This window comes from Rhipicephalus sanguineus, chromosome 4 (assembly GCF_013339695.2).
Source record: "Rhipicephalus sanguineus isolate Rsan-2018 chromosome 4, BIME_Rsan_1.4, whole genome shotgun sequence".
Taxonomy (NCBI): domain Eukaryota; kingdom Metazoa; phylum Arthropoda; class Arachnida; order Ixodida; family Ixodidae; genus Rhipicephalus; species Rhipicephalus sanguineus.
The window spans coordinates 128449870-128472315 of record NC_051179.1 but is presented as its reverse complement, the minus strand read 5'-3'; the positions used below and the strand labels follow the sequence as shown (position 1 = coordinate 128472315).

Below are 22446 nucleotides of genomic sequence, written 5' to 3'. Positions count from 1 at the left end.
GGCGCAGGTGTGCATCCATGTGCGCGTGATGCCGCCGCCATAGGAGCGATTAGCGACATGGGATGCAGCCATGTGTCTGATATAACAAAAGAAGCAAAACTGAAACAGCTAGAAACTGGCTGAAAAGGACAGGTCCACATGTCATACGTGCGGCGGACCTTCGGAAATAATTTTTGGTGGAATAAATCTTCCTCGACTCCAAACAACAGCTCTCTAGCGAATAGCTGGCATAAATTTCAGGCAATTATTACCGCTCAACACTGTCAGATTGGGAAGCTGACACCATAATTTGATATTTGACTTGCAAAAGTTCTTTTGATTACAAAACTTTCATGTTACTGAAGCATAACCTCAAGCGGCACGCATTTCTCTCAAGTTCGTCAGCCAAGCGCATTTTCCCAACAACACACGCACATTGGTTCGCACAAAGGTCTGTCAAAAATCACTAGGTTGCCAAAGTGGGCAAATTCAAAGTGATTGTTAAAGTTCAGTGGCTGGACTAACTAGTAGGAGGTGCTAGGTACACGAGAAACAAATTCAACATGCCAAAATCGACGATTCAAAGCATCGATCACCGGTAATCGATTTGAATAGTCATGGTAACGAAATAGCTAAAGTTATCAATATCACAGCCTCGCGCGTCGTCTTGCAACCACTCTGTGGTAACGAGTGTGTCATTATCATTCTTGGATTTGTTAATATTGCAATGCAATTGGAATACTGTTTCCACAACGGTGAGTGAGCGTGTAAGCAGTTGCCACACGTTACGCTAGTACAAAGCTCTTACTTGAAGCACATATTACGTGCCAATGTAGGATCTGTAGTCGGTTAAAACCTAAGAAAAAATGCCAGCTCTAGTAGACCCTCAGCCATTGCCGTTCCTCCCAGAGAAAATTTGCATCAATACTCCATCCAATAGCTCTTACTAATTTTTGTGATGTCAAGCATTTCTATAGTGTTTCAGGCAGTTGACTTTTCCATACAGACGCACGTTTCTGTCGCTGGTTTCACGCCGGAAACTTGAACACCCTCGTAAGTTTTGTCGAGGATTCTGACATCGCAGCTCAGCCATACATAACGTTTCAGGTAGCAACAACATACCTTTGGCTCCTAATTTGCGTAGCATTTACACTAGCTGAGAAGAAGTACTTGTGGTTCAAGCAAAAACCAGCCATCATGACTGTCTTTAACAGGTGAAGGACAACCACACTGCGGTATTGAGGGCAGATTTGACATTTTTTCTCATCTTGCGACAGAATAGAGTACACAAACGATAGATATGCTACAAGCGTGCATAATTCCTTCTAATTTTAAGTCATGCCTTCCGTAATTAAAAATGCATGTGACAGACCATTGGGGCTAAATCGAGAAAAGTCACAAGCTCCTTTTTTAATAAATATGCGTTTATAATGCAACTTCAGGTTCCTGATGACTGTAATAGAGCCTGAAAAATTAAAAAAAAAACACGATGTGACCGCTGGTTGCCCATTCGCTTTAGTACTTTCATGCATGCGTTGTTGCAACCATACTGCACTTTTTAAAAGTTAACTTTCAGTTTTCTTAATGTTCTATAAGTCCTGTGCTGAGTTGAAAGCACATGCATTTCGTGCACATGTCTTCATTTGCCAAGGAGGGGTGTATTAGTCAGGCCTCCATTAATCTCCTGGAAAAGGAGATTAGCTTTTTAGATGCCACGTAAGAAGTGTGATATCTTGTTCTGCCGAACTCGCGCCTAATGTCATAAAGGTGTAAACTGATACGCATATGTTTCATCATGTGACCCTTCAATGTGTATATTTATATGTGTTTGGTGAATAAAAATTTCAGTTGATAGTCAGCGCTCGTGTCGTCGTTTCCTTATTCTTCTGTGTTCCTGTGTGTGCGCTGTGTTAAGATGAAGATATACCAACTTGCCCAATTATCCACCTTACTTAATTCATCTGTGTTAACAGATCACGCACACATAAGAAAAGTATGCGGAAGACCGCACGCAAGAGCAGCAACAAAAAAGCATAAGAAATGTTATGGTTATCTTGTGGAGGAGCATCGGCATTAGAAATATAAAACTGAAATGAAGAAATGCATTCGAAAACGGGGAGGAACGGGTGGCTTCCGCAAGGTTCCTATGAGCCTCGCGCATCTTGTTTTCGCCAGCGTTTGCCACCGGTGGCACCACCAGCAAACTTCAAAGAAGCAGCGGATGCCAGTGATGCCCAAAAACAGCAGGGACGACAGTCTCCTACAATAAATCTATACACTTCGGCATCACCTAGACAACTTTCAAAAAAGATACAGTGTGGATTTCTTTATACTCAAACTTGTTTCCGGCGAGTGAAAACTTTATGCTGAATTGCTATAGCTATTTCAACACTAAAAGCCCATTTTTAGACTCGCATGCCGAGTGCCGCGTCTGGGTCACATTCACAAAACTTGTCCAAGTGAATATCGGTGCTCAGTTACAGCCGTGGTCGACAACTTCTAAAAGCACATGCCAGACCACTGACAATCAAGGACACGCTCATTTATTAAGAGGCATTCTGCAGAATAGACACGCACAGGTTTGCAACCCTTCGGCAAAAGCATCACAGCAACAGAAGAGCAAGGGAGATGTAAGTAATAGAAGACAAACAGGGCGAATATATATCAAGCAATTAAACGTCCATTTTTTTACAACAAAACTGTATATTACACAGTCGTAGCTCCGCAATCAGAAAACCTCCAACAGGTATGTGCCACCTTGTGCAATCCCTGCTACCCATCACAGGTCCACTAAAATGTTGTAAGATGCAGAATGCGACCAAAAGACGCATGCCGCTTAGAAGGCTCATCAAGACCATGCATTAAACTCTAAATGCATGCGGCAAGCCCGAGAAGACGACGCATGTCGTGGCAAAAAGACCATGCATGCTGCTCCAACGCAAAGCTTTCAAAGAGCACGTGCTAAATTAAAATGTGACTTTCTGTACCTAACATTGAAAGTCTCTGTCACCTCTGTGCTGCGTGTCACATAGCTTCGCTGGTCATCCACTTTCACATAATAAAACGGCCTCATGAACTTTTTATTGCGGTAGTAATTATATGGACCCTTTCGACGTGTTTTTGCCATCGCAGTCATGTTCTGTATAAAGGGCACCCGAGGTCCAGGACCAGATCCTGGATTGGGCCAAGAGGGTATAGCGGAGACCTACGCCGGATAGGCTCCTCTGCTCCCTACACAACCGCTCTCCGTACAACTTCACCGCACGGAGGGCGCATGCGATAAGATCAACCTGCCTGCGAGGCCTGCTGTCGATTGCTTCTCAAGTAGAGGAAACGCCCCGACCATCTTGAAGGAGCATGAAAGGACGCCGGGGAAGGAAAGCGTCGCTCGAGCAGCAAACTGTGAACTTTGATCAGATAGATGCCGTCGCGAAAATACTGCCCGAAAATCGCTTCTCTCCCTGGAGCGGCTGTATTCTCTTGCACCAGCGCCTTGTAGAGCTACGCGAGATCGGATTCAAAAGAGTTAGCTGCTAGCCTTCCTTCGAGTAATATTACAATTTGATGTTATCGCATTCACTGCTTCGCCCTTGCTGTGAAACTGATTTTTTTTTCTACGTGCAGCATGGTAAGCTCCAACATTTGACAGCCAACTCATCGCGATGCCTGCGACTCATTTCGTTCGTGAACGAACGTCGATGGCACCACGCCTGGCCTTAGTTGAGCAGATTTTACCAGAATTCCCATTACACGCATTAGCGATTAACTCCGACGGCAGCCACAGTCACGAAAATGTTTCGAGCAGCGAACTGGGGTTCTCGAAGGCTTGAAGTTACTTCCTTTCACAGCAGCGATTCACTGAGCAGCTTGTTTTTTTCTCACGTGGGAAGTTGTGAAACACTACTTACATCGTCTCGGCCGTCGGTGTTCGAACAGCCGTACGCAGAGCAAAAGGTAGGCATGGTGCGAGACGAAGTTCTCCGTGCCGCAGCAGCAAAGCGTAAACCATAAACGTGGAGTGGGGACGTTGATTATTCGGAACAAAAAGGGCGACTGGCGTTTAAAATCTGCAGACGGTCACGGTGCGAGCACCTGGGATGCGCCTTTTCTACGGCGGCTCGGCGTAGACATCGGCACACTGCGAAAAGAAACCACCGTGGTCGTAACCACGACCTCCGGAACAAACGTTGGTCGGGAAAGTTCGGATCAGCGCCTAGGTGGCCTAGGAATAACGAGTCAGCGCTGGTCAGAACGTTGTGGGAACACATCGGTACAGCGTAACGTAACATCGGCTAGGCTAGCTAGGCGACGCCATAGAGAAAGGGAAACTTGGTAAACAGCGGACACTTCCATAGAGCCATGCAGCCGAATTAGAGTGCAAGGAGGGCTTCCCCCTCTCCTGAAATGCAGTGGGACACCAAGTGGTCGCTTATGATACTTCAGGAGTTTCGGTTTTGGTTCCGTGCGCGTAAAATGTTTTTAGGACATGGTGCAGCGAGTTTCCGGTTTTGGTTTAAAGCGCGCGCAGTTTGAAAGTTCTGACGTGGTGCAGTGCGTGCTAGTGCTCCCCCCCCCCCCCGCTCACATATTGCGCTCATTTGCACTGAGGCAATGTTTAGCGAGGATTTGTTTTTTGTTTTGTTTTTCTTTTCAGATCACGTGCATACACGCTATTGAGTAAGCACGAAAGCATACAAGACAAGCACAGACAATGGAGAAATGCTTTATTTTGTAATACGGACGCGCGCGCACTTAAGTCGGCAAAGGTCGACGCTGCTATGCCTACTACGCAGCGCTCAGAGAGAACAGAAACGTGGGTTCTCACCGTGCCGTCGTCCGTTGCTCAGGCCGAGCAGGTGGCACGGTCAATAGCGGTCACACTGCCGCGACGGGAAGAGAAAGCAAACGCCCAAAACCCACTACGCGCAGCCGTTATATTTCCGATACAGCAGCCAACCAAAACACCCGCCAATGCATTCTGTTCTGTTCTGGCAGATTTGTCGATTTCCGTTCCCGCGTTCGCCTGGTGGTGATGCACGTGACAAGGCTTTTTTCGTGAATTCTCAGTTCATTGTGCAAGAAAATGTTGTCACACGTACTGTAAACAAACAAAAAAATTTAAACAAGCTACATGTTTACGTTACACAACTCTCTTTTTTTGTTTTGTTTTTTGCGCTACTTGCGCCACCTGAACGTCGCTTATGACAGCTTGCGTTCTTCGGGATCACGGTCCCTATGATTTGACGCGAAAATCTCGAAGGCTGTTTAAGCGAGGAGGTGGCGGGGAGAGCTCGATCCTCTTATCGCTGAGTGTCCGCTCTTGGCCAATTTCCCTTTCTCTATGGCGACGCTGCAAAGCAGCCGCGTCGAAAAGTTGTTAACGGTCGCCTTCTTATCGCCAGACGGCGCTATGCGGATGGGGGCCTACAGTAGAAAGTTTTAGTGCCGGGGACCTGCGTACGTAAGCCCTTACGTAAGCCACCTGCGTACGTAAGCCCTTGCGTTCTTTTGTATTCTCCGTGGATGCGGCTGGGAGTACAACGGAACGCAAGAGCGTGCGTACGCAGGTGGCTTGGGGTCCCCAGCACTAAAACTCTCTACCGTCGAAGACTCGAAGATGTGAAACGGTGGTGTGCAGACCATTGTTGCGGAATGGGCGCCTCCATTCCATTCCAATTTCATTCCGAATTAGAACTTGCAGCAATTCCATTTATTTCAATTCCTCAGAATGAAAAAACTTAGCCCATTCCCACTCCGGGAATGGCCGGGCAGTTCAATTCCATTCCTGTAATTCCTCAACGCAGGAAAGGCATCTTGAGAGTTAAGAATTAATGAACGAGTTAAGAATTAATGAACGCCCCATAAAGCTGATGTCATCATATGCATTATAAGCACTGCAAAAGTACGCAAAACACGTTACAAGGTCGAGGGATAGTAGCTTGGTGACATATATCTCGTGCAGTGCAACCACCCTACTAATTCCCATAGGGACAGTTCTCCCAGCATGTTTGAACGAATGGTGATATTTTATTATTCTTTAAGCTTAAATGTGTTAATGCTAAAATGACGACATACCGTATTTTTATGGCGAGAAACACAGTGTTCAAGATAGCGTAAGACTAAGCAGTTTTGCCACGCGTCTGGAGCGGTCATGAATATGGAGAAATCTAAGATTTGGTTAATGGGGAACAAAAACCCTCTAGATTTGCAGGTATTAGTTAGAACAGTGCACCGATCGGACACCTTGTGCCTTCGCATCGAATGCGGAACACTGGGCCGCACTGTTCGTCAGCAGGGGCGTAGCGAGAAATTTCTTTTCGTGGGGGTTCAACCATACTTTTTTATTCACAATACTGTTGGCCATACGCGTCCGTTACAGATTCGGTTGTAAGGCTTCACAACAACAAAGTGGGTATTACAATACAAATTACATCAATAAATAAGAAAGATGAAAATACAAGTATGCTCATAATTTAAGCAGTAGTTATAACGAAATATGAACCAAATATTACAAAGACAAGTCCGTCAGTCAAAAGAAATAACAAATAGGTATGTAAACAGCAACATGAGTTGTTTATGATGCAGCCAATGCATCTGCGTCGCAATAAAGGGGGAAAAATGAAAAAGAGAGAAAAAAAATTGGCCTCGTATCTGCGTGCTTCGCTGCAAATGTCGTCTAAAGACGATAGAAGATGCGCTGCGTGAGATATGAACGCCATCTGGCAACACGTCGGGAACGTGAATGCTGTGTTGCGGGCTGGTAGTCCCGGCGCAGCAGCAGGCGAAGACCGGCGGTGACCAACGCGACCGGCGGGGACGCCATCCAGCCCGAACACGCGGTTTGGCGCGAAGCGCCGAAGCAGAAGAAACGTCCGCACTCAACGAGTACTCTCCACACACTCTTTTATATTCACGTCGCCTGGGTAAAGCAGGAATGCCAGAGCGGCGCCCCATGGCACTCGTACAGTGCAATGCTGAACTGAAACCGAAACACAACAATGAGCTTGCGCAGAGGGCACGGAGGAATCCAAGTTTCGGCGCAGTCGCATTTTCAGCGCAGCTTAAGAAACTAGGGTCTCTAGAATTACGTATCTATGTATTTTCCATTAAGGAACACACCACCTAATACTTACCTAGTGATGTTGCGCCTCAGATATGCGTAATGTTTGCTTTTTGATCAACATGTACACAAATATGAACCTGAGCCGTTCACGATGGCTGGCCCTTGTGCAAGTGGTTCAACTTTGGCCGGTGGCTGAATCGAGGGACGTGCCGACAAACAGAAAGACAGACCAAAATTTCTGCGTTTAAGTTCCCCAAGAAAGACTATCGTCTTTAAAAATTACACCATATCCCGCTAAAGGGGACCATGAGGCGATGCGAAGCCGGAGCACTTGCACGATCGCGTTCCGTTGGCGTTCGTTGGGCATGCTACCGACCTCGCGTCGTGGAACGCGAAGAGGAACGCTACGCGCATCGTGTCTTCCCTCTATCCTGGCCGTTAATTCTCACAGGGCGAGCGGGGAACGCGGTCGACAGGCGCGCGAGAGAGAGGCAGGTAGAAGAGGAGAGAGAGGGGGAGGGGACGCGCATGCGCTGGCCCTCATCGCGGCGCTGCGCAGTAAAGAATTTCGAACGCGGTCGACAGGCGCGCGAGAGGGAGGAAGCGTAGGAGAGGAGAGAGGGGGAGGGGACCGCGCATGCGCTGGCGCTCATCGCGGCGGGTGCGCAGGAAAGAAGTTAGGCATGTCGAGCCCACATTTCAGAGAAGTCAATCCGAAGCAAGCGCTGGACTGAACGCGCGCAGCGCTCTACCACTTGAAGGAGAGGAGACTAGAGGAGGAGAGTAGCGCATGCGCCGCGAGAGCAGAAGCGAGAACGCAGAAGCGCAAGCAGGTGCTGGTAGAGAAGTGGAGAGAGTAACCCGAAGCTGTTGGAGACAGGGAAGGAGGAGAGTTGCGCATGCGTAGTGTGAGTGCGGACTACCACGCCGCGGGACATACCCCCGAGCAAGAGATGCTTCGAATCTAAAAGCACACGGACACGCATAAATCCTGAGGCGACCAAATAGTAACACGAACCGGCGTCTGCCTTGCGTACCGTACTAGTGGCGCCCTCACCCAAAACAGCTGCCGCTCAGCCGACCCGCGCTCGCCCATTGACGGCGCCGTGACGCAGCAGACCGCCCATATTATCATAGTGAAGCGCTGTCATCGTCCTGCTGATCATCATCGACAATGGATAGAGCGGCATGCAACGTGCCAACGCTGATTCCATTAGGCGATGCATTTCGACACGGACCGGCTGCTACAAAAAACTGACGGGAAAAAAGTGCGGTGTGGCAGAACGTTCTTGTAATTGTAGACAGTAAAACATTGTCACCTTTAGGACAAGTGCAGTGCAAATTGTGCAGCTCCCTCCTGGCGTACGATTCATCGAAACGGGAACATTCCATCTCCAAAGGCACCGGTGCAAGACCAGCACTACGAACGCAAGTATTGTACATTTCTTAAAGGGACATTAAAGGCAAAGATTAAGTCGACGTTGATTGTTGAAACAGCGGTCCAGAAACCTCGTAGTGCTACTTTTGTGCCAAGGAAATGCCTATTTTGAAATAAAAACACATTTTAGTAGTCCGCATCGCAATAGCGCACTTCAAATCACCCGCCTGAAATCAGTCACACGTCACTGCTGCCGTGCCCTACGTTGCCCGCCTTTACTGCTCGGCCGCTCGGCGGCTTGCAATGGTGGCATGCGCCATTCGGCATCCGGCAACATGCATACGGCATTTTGTCGAACTTTCTGTAAGAGCGACTTTCACGAGCGCGCAAAACACACGCGGCAGGACGCCACCATTCGGTCACCATTCGGTCACCGAACAGCCCCGTAAGCGTAAACATTGGCGTTGCGGTCTTATAATGGCTTAGAGTGGCCAAAAAAACAACGCAGGTAGGGTTTCCAATTTCCAACCGTAAGTAGAATCTCGGTGATACGAATCTGAAGGGGGATCGAAGCGCGAGGAAAACAGGACACAGTAAAGAACACACAGGACAGGCGACATGAATCTATACGAACTCGCCCCGTACTACGTTACTTCAGTACACAAATATAGCATACTTTTCGCATTTTAATAGGATTACTATATATTTAAACTGCGCCTAAATGTAGCCGAAAACGAGAGTTGCTGCATATATACAGTAACTCTACCGAAAACCATTACGTCGCGCAGATAGCGGAATAGAGCCCTGATGCTGCGCTATGGAGTCGCTCTGTTTGCTATACGCAGTCCCATTCTTCATGCGCACCATAACTAGTGCTCAGAATTAGAGTATGTACATTGTTATCCCCCCCTGCTCTATTCTGTGCTGCTCACGAGGTAAAAGGAGTTTATGCCGAGAAGCGGCGCTGCCTTCCCGGCAACTTGCGCGACATGTCGAGCCGCAGCGCATGCGCGCGGAGTGCACGCATGCGCAGCAAACCACTGTTAACGAACACGGACCGCTGCCTGCCGCTGCCGCGCTCACCTACCACTATTTACAGCGTGTGCTGTGCACGGCTTCACATTCGCCGCAGGTATTTATTTCTGCCAAAAGAATTCGCATACGCCTTTCTGGGACACACGCGAACGGACCAAAAGGGACGGCGCAGCTGGCTGCCGCGAAAGCGCGCGTCAAAGCTTCGCTTGAGGCCAACTGAAAACTATGTGCAAAAGTCCGCTCCACCATGGTGACAACCGAAGATGGACACGAACGCCGAAAGGCTTCGTTTCGTGCATTTTGTTACACTATATTGCCTTTAATCTACCGCTGCGTTAGCCGCGTACCTTCGGAGCTCGTAGTCGCTATCGATGATCGCGTTGATAGCGACCGTGGTTTCGTGGGCGGCAGCTGCGGCAAACGGTAGTTCCGTTTTCAATCCGCGTGCGCTGGCCACGCACGTGCCTTCAAAACCACGTCGTTTTGTTGCTATCTATGATCAAATCTGCCGCGGTTGTGTCCGAGGCGCTTGCGAAAAGCAGCGTCGCTTTGACCGGGTGAGCGTTGGACGCGCGTTGCACTTTCGGAGTTCCATCAGTTTCGTCGTCGCCATACATGATCGTGTCAAAGCGACCGCGGTTTCGTCCACAGCGGTTGTGGCAAACGACAACCAGAGTTCTGAAAGTGTGCGCGCTGGCCGCGGCGTACTTCCGAAGCTTCCAGCATTCAACTCTCGGCCGTCGCTCAACGGATTCGGTACCAAAGTTCATATCACCCGCCGCGACGCGGATAAGTGCTAGGAACACCCGAATTTCGGCCCATTCGACACAGTGGAATTCGGCTGGGGAATTTCACGAATTCGTATCAGTCGGTTACGTTTACATCAACGCCTCCTAAATTGGTTCCCTATGGCTTCGCAAAAGCCAGGATCGGACTGGGTTGCAATTTTCGTCTATGTGGCTAGATCACGCTCAGAAATTCGATTTCCGGGAGATTTTTCTGCCAACCAATGGTCGAAATCCGGGATACACCCGGATTTTCCGGGAGGCACTATGTAGGAGGCTTTCGATCGTTTCAGGAAAACAGGTTTAGCGATTTCGGAGTCCGTGAACAGCCTCGGAAATAGAGATGTGGCCGCATCTGCCCAAGAGAAAGGAATTTCTTTCATAGTAATTCCCAGAATGAAGAGAGTTTCTGCACGAACCACGCGGTCGCCTGAGAGCGTAGCCACTGACCTCCTAGTGGAGATCAGTGAGCGTAGCTGAACACTGCGAGAAGTCCAAATACGTGTGACATGTAGGTCTTTGGAGTTTTCAGTACACCCGTTTAATTCCGGTGCTGCTTCGTGGCTTCAATGTGCCTCTTGCTTGAACATGTCGCTTTATCGCTGCAAAACCGTGCAGTTCGCAGTAATAGTCTGACTGCAGACAATGCGAAATCCGCTGCCATCGCTGCCTTATTGGTAACCATTTTTGTCCATCTTGTTCAGGATGTCGTCATGAACTTAGTGGAACGACCTGAGGCTCTGCGACGGCGCGACACGAACAATGCGAAAAGCAATTCCCCTCAAGAAACGTGTAGCGATAATCTTTTTGCTAATCCCGCCGAGGACGGAATAGTCTTTGTTGCTAGCCGTTCCACGGCGAACCTAGTTTTCCGCGAGTTTCGCTCCCCGAGTGCAGTCGCGTTCCGTGAAAACCCTCAACAACACGAAGCTCCCAGTTAACTGCGCCCGTTCACGGCTGGTGCGAAGCTCGTCCGCGATCTTGCCAGCTTCTCGGTTTGCGATAACCGCGGTTAGGAGACTAACTGCTGTTATGTTTGCCCTGTAGCTACGTCCCTAACCCGCACGTGTGATTAGCCGTAACCATAGGCGTGCGCGCAGGGTGGGGGGGGGGGGGCCGCAAAATCTGCCCCATACATTGATTTAGTAGGGTGAGGGGGCGCTGCGATGAACATTTGCCCCCCCCCCCCCTGATGGGGAACCCTGCGCACGCCTATGGCCGTAACCGTAGTCAGTTAAGGCAGTCCGTGTGACAGGGGTTGGTTCGAGTAGCGGAACATATAAAAGGGGCAAAAACAAGACGGACAAGGACGTCGCTGTACTAAAACTGAAATTTTATTTCTATGTTGCTGCGGCGGTGCGGCCACACCAGCTCGCGGCGAGCCGCTGCTACCAAGGTGCATTTTTGGGGGGTCACGCCAATTTACAACAGTCCGGAGAGGATTATGTCGGCCCCCAAAGCCTGAGGAAGCCAGATCAGCGCTTAATGACCCTTCCCATCACTCTGCGTCCGATCAGGTTCCCCGAAAAGCGTCGGGCGGTGTGCAGCTTAAAATGACGCACGAACCCATTCCTCTCGCGGCACGCAAACTTTGCCGCGCGGCAGCAATGGAATGTCGCGTTTTGCCGCCGGCGGCGCGATGCGCGCGTTTTTACGCTAGTGTGCTTATAGTTGGCGCAGTTTTAGTGCAGAACAGCGGAGATGTAGCAGGATGTAGCAGGTTTCACATCTTGGCGCAGTTTGGCGCATCAGTGATAAGCTTCGCGCATGGTGAACCTGCTGTACGCCATCTCAGAAGCGATATAAGCCAACAACATTGCGGCGGCACGGCTGTCTCTGCTCTTTTTTTGTTTCCCTTACGCCTTCTTATCTTGTAAAGTGGTGGTTTAGCGGGCTTGTTGGTACGTACACATAGTTTTTCAAACAGTGCACAAACGGGACACTGAGAATAGACCACACAACAAAGGCGCCGAGCGCCTGTGTTGTGTGGTCTTTTTTTGATTGCCCGCTTCTGCGCTGTCCGAAAAACTATGTCCCTTCTAACCATGCTCTGTCCATATAAAGTCTGTCCATGATAAAGTGCTACCCGAGACTAACAAATGCTCCAACAAAGATCTATGGCTCTAAACCAGTGGCGAGTGTGAGAGAAAAGCTCGTAGTGGTTTTCAGCTGACTGCGTGAGTGATATACTTTTGTTCGTGACTCGTAATTCTTGCATGCATTGGCTTACCCATACGAATCAGTTTGTTTTCGTTCTTCCCTCGTGCGGGTTCATTTTTCACGTTTCTGCGCACGCACAGTTAGCCAACTCTAGCACCGGAACTATGCCGCGCGAATGCCGCTTGACACGTGAGTTTCTGCATTCCCTTGCTGCCCAAGCACTAAGACACCGTTTGAAAATGGGTAAGCCCCATGCCGCACCACATTATTGAAGTTCAATAGACTTCAAGCGCCTTGCGTGAAAACGCAATGCAAAAAAATGCCCCCACCTTCGCGAAGGAATCGTGAGGAAACGCGAATGCATTTCTTGCTCCGATAGTACACGGCGTAGTAATCGCTTCACTCCATTTTATATACGTGCGAGCGAGTGGACGGGAGAGTGGGGCGCAGGGAGGAGAGAGAGCTAACGGCGAGAGAAGGGGCGGCCAAGAACTGCACATACCCTCTCCTACACTCTCCACACACGCGGGAGCTCCGCCGAGCTCCCGCGATGCGAGCGCCCTCACACGTCAGAGCGCGCTCCTCCTCTCCACTCACTCTCCGCTACTCCGCCCGCACCACCTGCTCCGGTTGCTAGGGCCGAGGATAAGCGCGCGCGCCCGCAGCTGTTGCTACGGGAGAGGGAGTGAGAGCGGAGAGAGAGAACACCTGCCGGCGCGCGGACACCGACAGACGCCTGACATAGCCCGACCAAGAAATGGATTCGCATTTAAAAACTACAGCGCGTAGCAGACGCCCCTCGCTTTCCGGAAGCGCACTTCTCGAGCGCACAAAGCCCACGGTTCTGGCGCGGCAGTTCACCACGAGAAGGCCCACGCGGGAGCCACCGCTTTTGACACTCTCCCAGTATTCTAGGTCAATCTAGCATTGTCACTGTGTCCAGCCAGTGCCTCATGATACAAAAACGTCACCTAAACACCGAACCTACAATTAAGGGGTGCATGCATGTAGTGGTGTATGCCCGTTTCATGGTGGTAATGGTGGTTAACCTGCGCTCGATTGATGGATGGATGCTATCAGCGTCCCCTTTGTAACGGGGCGTTCACATGTGCGTCACAAGGCTGAAGGACGTCATACAGATGCCAAGAAATTTTCTTCACATCTATGTCCCCATACTTCCTGGGCTTCATTATCTGCTGGTTTTCATTAAGGTGCACCTACAAAGTGGTTTAAGCACACAGAAAAGGTTGCACCTCTAGAGGCATTTAAGCACACAGAACACCTTTTTGCCATAGAATTTTGATATATTATGATCTAATGCGCTTTTCCTTCGTCAGAGGAGCAAGAGGGTTACAAGTTGCAAAAACACCTGTGGCCCATACAATCGAGTGCCAGCTAATAAATGGATGATTATGAAAGTTTAAACTAATATGTCTGTCTGTTGTAAAGCTGCCTAAAAGTGCTCCACAAACTTCCACGTTTTCTGTGAATGTATGTTTGTTTACTTAAGCATAACAGTGCATGATATCCTCACGGCACTGAACGCCTGTCAAGATACCAGGGTATATATACCAGTTTACTTACTTACGAAAGCAACCACGGCGCATTCATTGGTGGTGTATGGGGAGCAATTACAAAAAGAAAAAAAAAACATGTACAGGTTACACAGAACAAAACAGCACAATATGTTTATACCTATACTAGTACATCATGGACAGACTGACAAACAAATCCTTTGAAGTTATATTCACAATATCACTTCGTATCCAATTCCTAACTGCAATTGATTAAGGAAAAATGACTTACTAAACGTGTTAGTTATACAAAATGTTTCCCTCGCTTTAGTTTGTGATACACTCTTGCAGACACATAGTCAGGCTCATGCACATACTTTGTGTAATCAATGTCTCTTGAAAGGTAGATATCATGGAAATTATTCAATTCATGAAATAAATATTTTTGCAGTGTGTCACACCCACATTTTTTTTGCCACAGTTACACTGCACTTTCTTGAATAATTTCCAAACTCCACAGCACTACTCGGTATTCTTTCCAGCTCGTGTAAGTTATTTGGGTCCAGGGATCCCAATCCGCACTAGTGTATTCAAGTAGTATCGTACAATGGAAAGATAGTTTAGAGTCACTGCTTTCACTGGAAATGCTTAGCGTTCCTTTTAATATAACCTAGGACGCGAGATGCTTTGACAGAACGTGAGAACATGTCCTGTCCATGATAATCAGTGGTGAAATACACACAGTCAATAGCTGCATTCAATTTATGTAATAATTAGACTGAAACTGTGTCACCTTTCTTCTAGAAAAACATATGCACTGTTTTTTTTTTACATTAAGGTTCATGTGCCATGTTGGACACCACTGTGTAAACCAGTATGTCACACTGCAAAGGTGTACAATCATTTGGGTCATTAAAAACTCTATACTATACTATGCATAATTATCTGTGAACATGTGCAAAAAAAAAAAAAAAGAGGAATAGGCCAAGTATTGACCCTTGCGGTACTCCTGACGTTACGTCAGCCTCACCCACTTTTTCTCCATTAATGACAACCCCCAGGTGCCTAAACTGAAGATTATTCTGTATCCAATAATTTACAGTACTCTCAATACCATACCATGAAAAGCTTTCAATTAATAAATTAATGTGCACCACATCAAGGGCTTTCTTGAAATTATGAAATATACAATCAATTGTACTGTCTTTGTTCAATGCATTTGCCAGGTCACGAGTGAATTCTGTAAGTTGCATGACACACGAAGATTGGATGCTGAAGCCATCCAATCTGTTTAACAGATAGTTCTCATTATTCTTTTTAATTATGCTAGCATGTTCTAGCACTTTGCATTTTGTACTAATCAATGACAAAATGAAGCTTTGCGGCCCAGATTTGTGACGTTTGCCTTTTTCCCATCAAGAGGTAGACGACCCTTGTCTGATAATTAAGCAAAAAACAAAAAATTTTCCAACTAAGTGTGCACGTGATGACAAGAAAGCATTCAGTATTTCATCTGGGCCACCAGCTTTTAAAGAGTAACTTTTAAAAAAAAGGCTTTGCTTCAATGCAGACTAAACACATCCTTTCCATAGAAACAAAGTTTTTAGGAATATTCGCTAGCGTTTGTGCATGAGTAGAAAATATTCATTTAAGAACAAGGTAAAGCGTTCATCTTTCTGACTAAAACGTGCCGTTTTCATCAATATTCAGTATTGTTAGATCATCTTTTTTTTTTGAAGATTTGCCACAATTTTTCTGGCGCTCTTTAATTCTAAATCTAGAGTTTCAATGTAAACAGCTTTAGCGTTTCGTGTGGCATCACTCATATTAGCCGCAAGTACTTGCAATATAGGGGCGAAGCGCCTTAGGGTTGACTTGTCGGCGGGTGCGTCGTCTGCTGTCGCCGCGTGTATGTCGTGACCCATTCGCTTGCTTACATTGTTGTGTCCTGTCCATTTGCATGAGCGCTAGAGATGGCGCCACTGCCTCAGCGCTCGCTGTGTGGCAAGAGAGAACGAACGGCGCACGTTGACTATGGAAACGCTCTTTCTACGATGAATGCTGAACTACCAGCTCGCAAGGAATGAGAACGCGCCTTGCCCGCGAAAGACAACGCTGACGCTGGCAGCGTCTGCTGGCGAGATTCTTGAATAAACCGACTGCTCGCGCTACACAACCGTTCACCGTCCACCCATTATATGGCACTGGCTCCTGACCTGCAATGTAGTGCCGCTAGGAGATTTCTCTTGTGTGTAGTTGAACAATAGATTAGCAGTGTGCACGTTAGCTAAAACTGGACTGCGGGTCTCTGCGTCTAATCTTTCTTCTGTCTCTCATTGCCCATTAGTAGTGATTTTCCTATGGGAAACACCGGCGAACACTGCATGCTTTGCCCTCCACAGGTTTCACGTTATAGTAGAGCTATTTCTTTTGCCTCTCCTCACGTCTTTTTTTTTACTTTATTGTATGCATTTAATGCATTTGTATGCGTAAATTTTAGTTACAGCCTCTGAGATTCGCAACACCCTTGCATATCTCGGAAGTAGCGCCCAGTGTGCCAATTAACCGGGAAGTGGCAGACTGGCCGCACCAATTATCCGGTTAAATTACATGTAAAAATTTAGGACCGCGCAGATAATACAAATTATCCGGGATTTCCAATTAACCGAGTACAAATTACCGAGGTTTTACTGTATATAGGCACTGGATCTTGACCTGCAATGTCAACATCTCAACCAACAATAGATTCGCAGCGTGCACATCAACTAGAAGCGGACTGCGGGTCTCTGTCTAATCTTTCTCCTGTCTCATTGCCCATTAGCAGTGATTTGGCAGAGGGGAAACACCGGCGCACACTGCATGCTTCGCCCCTCCACAGGTTTCATGTTAGTAGAGCTGTTTCTTTGCCTCTCCTCACGTCCTTTTTTTTTACTTTGTTGTATGCATTCTGTTTCACACAATTAATTTTGCATGTCCCTTGTAAACCAAGGCTTACATTTGCTGCGTCGGGCTACCCACCGTGATGGTCTAATCATTATGGCGTTCGACTGCTAACCCGAAGGTCGAGGGATAAAATTCGGCCACGGCGGCCACCTTTCGATGGGAGGTGAAATGCTAGAGGCCTATGAACTAAGATTTAGGTGCACGTTAAAGAACACCAACTGGTTGGAATTTCTAGAGCCCTCCACTACAGTGTCCGTCATAATCATATCGTGGTTTTGAGACGTAAAACCCCAAATATTATTATGCTTCGTCGGACTGTCACCAGCAGTGAAGGCACATGTTGGTTACGTAATTCGAACAGTTTGTTTTAAACCTCACGCACATACCTTCTAAATCAAATGTATCTGACAACCTCAAAAATGTCATAACGGTTAGGTGCTTCTGTTATTGTAAAAGGATTTGTGTGGTTTTAGCTATGTACCCATCTTGCTCCGGTATCTGTAACTTTAACATTGCGCAAGTTGAGCTCGCAAAGCACAGTGCTACGATCACTCTACACGTGTGCTGGTCCTCGCGAGGCAAACCAGCAAGCAATAAATCAAGCACATTATTTCCTCTTGTAGGTTGCAGAACAAGTTGATGAGCGAGAAACAGCTACACATCTTGAACAATTCCTTTTGCTAACCACTATTAATGAGGAACTTAGTATTTCTTGAGTCCAATGGATTTCAGGCAGGTTAAAATCACCTTAGAATAACAGAGAGCTGAGCTAGTTGGTAAGTATTCATTCTAAAAAGAGACAGGGCATGCAAACACGGACACAAGAAAGAGGTCAGGACACCACAAACGGCGTTGTTGGTGTCCTGACCACTTTCTTGTGTCCGTGTTTGCACGCCCTGTCTCTTTTAGAATAAAATCACCTCCAAGTATTACATTACTAACCTCATTTTCTCATCGAAGTCGTTCATTACTTTAACTTCGCTACCTGGTGGCCCATAAAAAGAAACAAATAGCACAGTCCTTCAATTTTGGAAACGCAACTTCAATGACATTGATTTGTTGTTTCCAGAATTTGTAACATTTTAGCATAAATTTCTTTCACTATTGGGAAGGCACCTTCGCTGTGTCTATCCCAATCTCTCCAATAAGACGTACAATTTAAGGGAAAGATTTCGCTGTCACGATTTTAGCTGTTCAACCATGACTCAGGTCCAAGTACATCAGAAAGATTAGTCATGTTAATAAGGTGAGCAAGGTCATCAACCTTATTTGTAATGCTTCTGCATTCCCAAGCAGCGCTTTCAGTATGGCAGTGCTGCTTCATTGTCAGCCTGATTGTATAACTGAATCTGATGCCTCAACATAGGTGAACTTTTCGTTGTTAAAGAACAATGAATCATAATGTAGACTTGATTTATCTGTAGTGAAGAGACGACGACGAAGCAGCCAAGAAAGCAAGCCACATCGTGAGTGGTAGCCACGCGACCCGAGCTTGCGCTTGCTTGGATTTTGGACCCTCGACGTTCCTCGACGTTCCTCATCGTTCCTTCACGTTGTACGTGAATAAACCACGTGACATTTGGTGGAGGTACGTGGGTTTCCCCTACGACCCTGGATCTTCGCTCCCGTAAGCTTCCCCCCCTTCGTGATACCAACATGGCCACCGAGACTCCTTCCCAGCCTGGCCCTTCGGCTGTCCACGTCACTTGTGGCGCCGTGTATCCTCAGCGGGACCCCCCCATCTTCTCGGGCTCCGGTGAATCGGACGTGGACGAGTGGCTGTCGAGGTATGACAAAGTCGGCGCCAGCAACAGATGGGACGATCCAATGAAGCTTGGGTATGTGCAATTCTACCTTGCCGACATAGCCCAACTGTGGTATCACAACCACGAGGCCGAGCTTCCATCTTGGTCAGCTTTCAAGACTGCTATCAAGGACGTCTTTGGACGGCCTGCGGCTCGCAAGCTTCTCGCCGAGCAGCGCTTGCGTCAGCGTGCACAACAACCGGGTGAGACCTACACGGGTTACATCGAGGATGTCCTCCATCGTGCACCCGCGTCGACCCCACTATGCCTGAGGAGGCCAAAATCAACCACATCTTGAAGGGCATCGAGGACGGCGCCTTCCAGCTGCTGCTCGCGCGGAATCCCACCACAGTCGCTGCGCTAGTTTCCCTCTGTCAGAGTTTCGACGAATTGCGCAGGCAGCGCGCGATCGCCCGTCAGGCCCTCCCGACCCCCGACACGCTCTCCAGCTTGCAGCTAGCTGTCCCTCCGGCCACTCAGCCGACTCTCCAGCCCACGATCAAAGACTTCATCCGTGAAGAAGTCGCACGCCAGCTGTCCTTACTGCCGCTCACTCACGAGCCGGCGCATCCTCTGGCTCCGGGCATTCAACAAGCCATTCGGACGCAAGTTGCTGAGGCTCTCCCACCCATGTTCCAACAACCGCCCGTCACTGCGCCGCTTACCTACGCCGCCGTTGCTGCTCGGCCCCCTCAACAGCCTATGCCCTCTGCTCCACCTCGACCACTGATGCCGTCCCATGCCTTGGCGACCACCGCGTATCACCAATCTATGCCTTACGCTCCACCTCGGCCACTTACGCCGCCCCCGTGTCTTGCCAACATCCGCGTATGCTTCGTCGCCGCCCATCCCAAACCCCTCGGCTCCGTCTTTCCGCCGCTCCGACGCGTGGCGAACCCCGGACAATCGGCCCATCTGTTTCTCCTGTGGCCTCGCCGGCCACGTCGCTCGCCATTGTCGCCTGGTTCCTCCAACATTCGACGCCGTGGGCATGCCAGTTGCGTCGTCGTCCAGGTCGCCCCCAAACTACGCCCCTCCTCACTTCGACGCCGACGGCAGGCCGGTCGCGTCGTCGTCCCGGTCGCCACCGGAGTATGCCCGTGATCAACGACCCAACGACACCCACCGGTCACCGTCCCCTCGACGACGCTCCCTGTCACCTATGCGTCGCCGACCTGCTGCGCAAGAGGGAAACTGATCGCTGCAGTTCCGGAGGCAAGAACTGCATGCGAAGCGAACTGCCCAAGGCCTCCGTCTTTTTCGCCGCAAAACGTTATCGACGTCAATGTTGAAGGGACCACGGCCCAAGCGCTAATTGATACCGGGGCCGCCGTTTCCGTAATCTGCGAGAGCCTCTGCCGCCAGTTAAAAAAAGTGACCACGTCGCTCTCAGGACTCATGCTCCGCACTGCGAACTCGCAGTTCATAGCACCTTCAGCCGTGTGCACCGCGCGCGTTAATATTCAAGGCGAACTTTACGTCATTGAGTTTTTCGTGCTGCCGTCCTGCTCTCACGACGTTATCCTCGGCTGGGACTTCCTTTCACGTCATCGCGCCATCATAGATTGCGCCCGAGCAGAAGTCGCCCTTACGCCGCTGCAATCTTCTGTTTCGGGGCCTACCATATCTGACGCATGTAAACTTGTCATTGCTGCCGACGCTGACGTAGCCCCAAACACGTCCACCCTTGTCGCCTTGACTTGTCCGGCCGCTCCTGACGGCGCTGTCCTGTTCGCCCCGTCAGAGCTGTTTCTCCGCCGCCACGCCCTACGACTGCCGTTTGCCGTACTCACCGTCGAATCCGGCGCTACCATCATGCCGATTGCCAACTTGCGCACCTCGCCCGTTCGTCTACTTCGCGGGGAATGTTTGGGAAGCATACATGCCGTTGACCTGCTTCGCTTTCTGGAGTTCGCTGAAGCCCCACTTCACCACCAGCTGAATGCCATGACAGCCCCTGTTGCGGCACCTCCGAAGTCAGACATTTTTCACCCTTCTGTGTCCCCGGATCTATCATTGGACCATCGACGCGAACTATTGGCCCTTCTAGAAGAGTTCCGCTCATCCTTCGACTGCGGTCAGCCATCTCTGGGTCGCACAACGAGCGTCACGCACCACATCGACACCGGTGGTCATGCCCCTTTACGCCAACGACCATATCGCGTTTCGGCGGAAGAGCGCCGTGTTATCAATGAACAAGTCGATGATATGCTCACGCGCGGAGTCATTCAGCCATCTGAGAGCCCCTGGTCGTCCCCTGTCGTGCTTGTGCGCAAAAAGGATGGCTCTATCAGATTCTGCGTCGACTACCGCCGCCTGAATAAGAAGGAGGATGTATACCCATTGCCACGCATCGACGATGCCCTCGATTGCTTGCAAGGAGCAGAATATTTCTCGTCCTTGGATTTACGATCGGGCTATTGGCAAGTTCCACTCGCTGACCCTGACCGCCCGAAGACTGCGTTCGTTACTCCCGATGGGCTTTATGAGTTCAAGGTGATGCCCTTCGGACTCTGCAACGCCCCAGCTACCTTCGAACGAATGATGGATAACATCCTTCGTGGCCACAAGTGGAATACCTGCCTGTGCTACCTTGACGACATTGTTGTATTTTCCCGCGATTTTCCGACTCATCTGTTCGTCTTCGCGCTATTCTCACGTGCCTCGCCTCTGCTGGCCTTCAACTTAACATCAAGAAGTGCCATTTTGCTGCGCGCCAACTCACCATACTAGGTCACGTCGTCTGCAAGGAAGGCGTTCTTCCGGATCCCGCTAAACTTCGTGCCGTGGCCGAGTACCCCAAGCCCAATTCCATCAAGACGCTCCGAAGCTTTATTGGGCTGTGCTCATATTTTCGTCGATTTGTGCGCGACTTCGCTTCTATCATCGCACCTCTTACCAACCTACTGACAGCCTCTAACGGCCTGTCGGCTTGGTCACCAGAGTGCGATGAAGCTTTCATGACGCTACGGCGCTTATTAACGTCACCTCCGATACTCCGTCACTTTGACCCTAATGCCTACGGAGGTCCATACTGACGCCAGCGGTGTCGGTCTTGGTGCTGTACTGGCTCAACGGAAACCAGGATACGACGAGTACGTTGTTGCTTACGCGAGTCGAACCCTGAAGAAAGCGGAGTGCAACTACTCAGTCACTGAAAAAGAGTGCCTCGCCATAATCTGGGCTTTGACCAAGTTCCGTCCGTACCTTTATGGCCGCCCCTTCGAAGTAGTCACGGACCATCACGCGCTCTGTTGGCTCTCATCTCTGAAAGATCCTTCAGGCCGCCTCGGTCGTTGGGCGCTTCGGCTGCAGGAATACGACATTCGTGTTGTGTACAGATCCGGCCGAAGCACTCGGACGCTGATGCGCTATCCCGCTCACCGTTACCGCCTGACACAGCTTCGCGTCAGCCACGTCAGCTGTCTTGACGCCCCTTGACTTCGCAGACATGCCGTCGGAGCAACGCAAGGATGCGTGGATCTCCGAACTCGTCGACTTTCTGACTGGTTCATTGGTTCATCCAGCGTCAAGAACTCTCCGTCGTCAAGCCACGCATTTCGCACTCCGCGACGGCCTCCTCTATCGGCGTAATTACGCACCTGACGGTCGGAGGTGGTTGCTAGTGATCCCGCGCCACATGCGCACAGAAGTCTGCACTGCTTTTCACAACGACCTGCAAAGCGCTCACGCTGGCGCTCTGAAGACTTACAACCGCTTGCGTCAGCGATACTACTGGCGCGGCATGTACACGTTCGTGCGCAAGTACGTACGTGCTTGTACT

At 49.3% G+C, this 22446-nt stretch overlaps 2 protein-coding genes across 8 annotated transcripts in view; both read right to left on the bottom strand.

Moving 5' to 3' along the window:
- The window catches only part of LOC119390669 (gastrula zinc finger protein XlCGF57.1-like), a 691222-nt gene that overhangs the window by 45912 nt on the left and 622864 nt on the right, over window positions 1-22446 (bottom strand). The gene's annotated exons all lie outside the window — the stretch shown is intronic.
- Window positions 1-22446, bottom strand: part of LOC119390677 (gastrula zinc finger protein XlCGF57.1) — a 963551-nt gene that overhangs the window by 464491 nt on the left and 476614 nt on the right. Inside the window, exon 2 of one of the 7 annotated variants that reach the window (XM_049415124.1) lies at window positions 3888-3957. The exons of 5 other annotated variants lie outside the window; for them this stretch is intronic. In XM_049415124.1, coding sequence (XP_049271081.1) covers window positions 3888-3957 — 70 coding nt within the window. Of the gene's footprint in view, window positions 1-3887; window positions 4238-22446 lie in introns of those variants that run through there. One more of the 7 variants, XM_049415115.1, reaches the window with a different exon arrangement.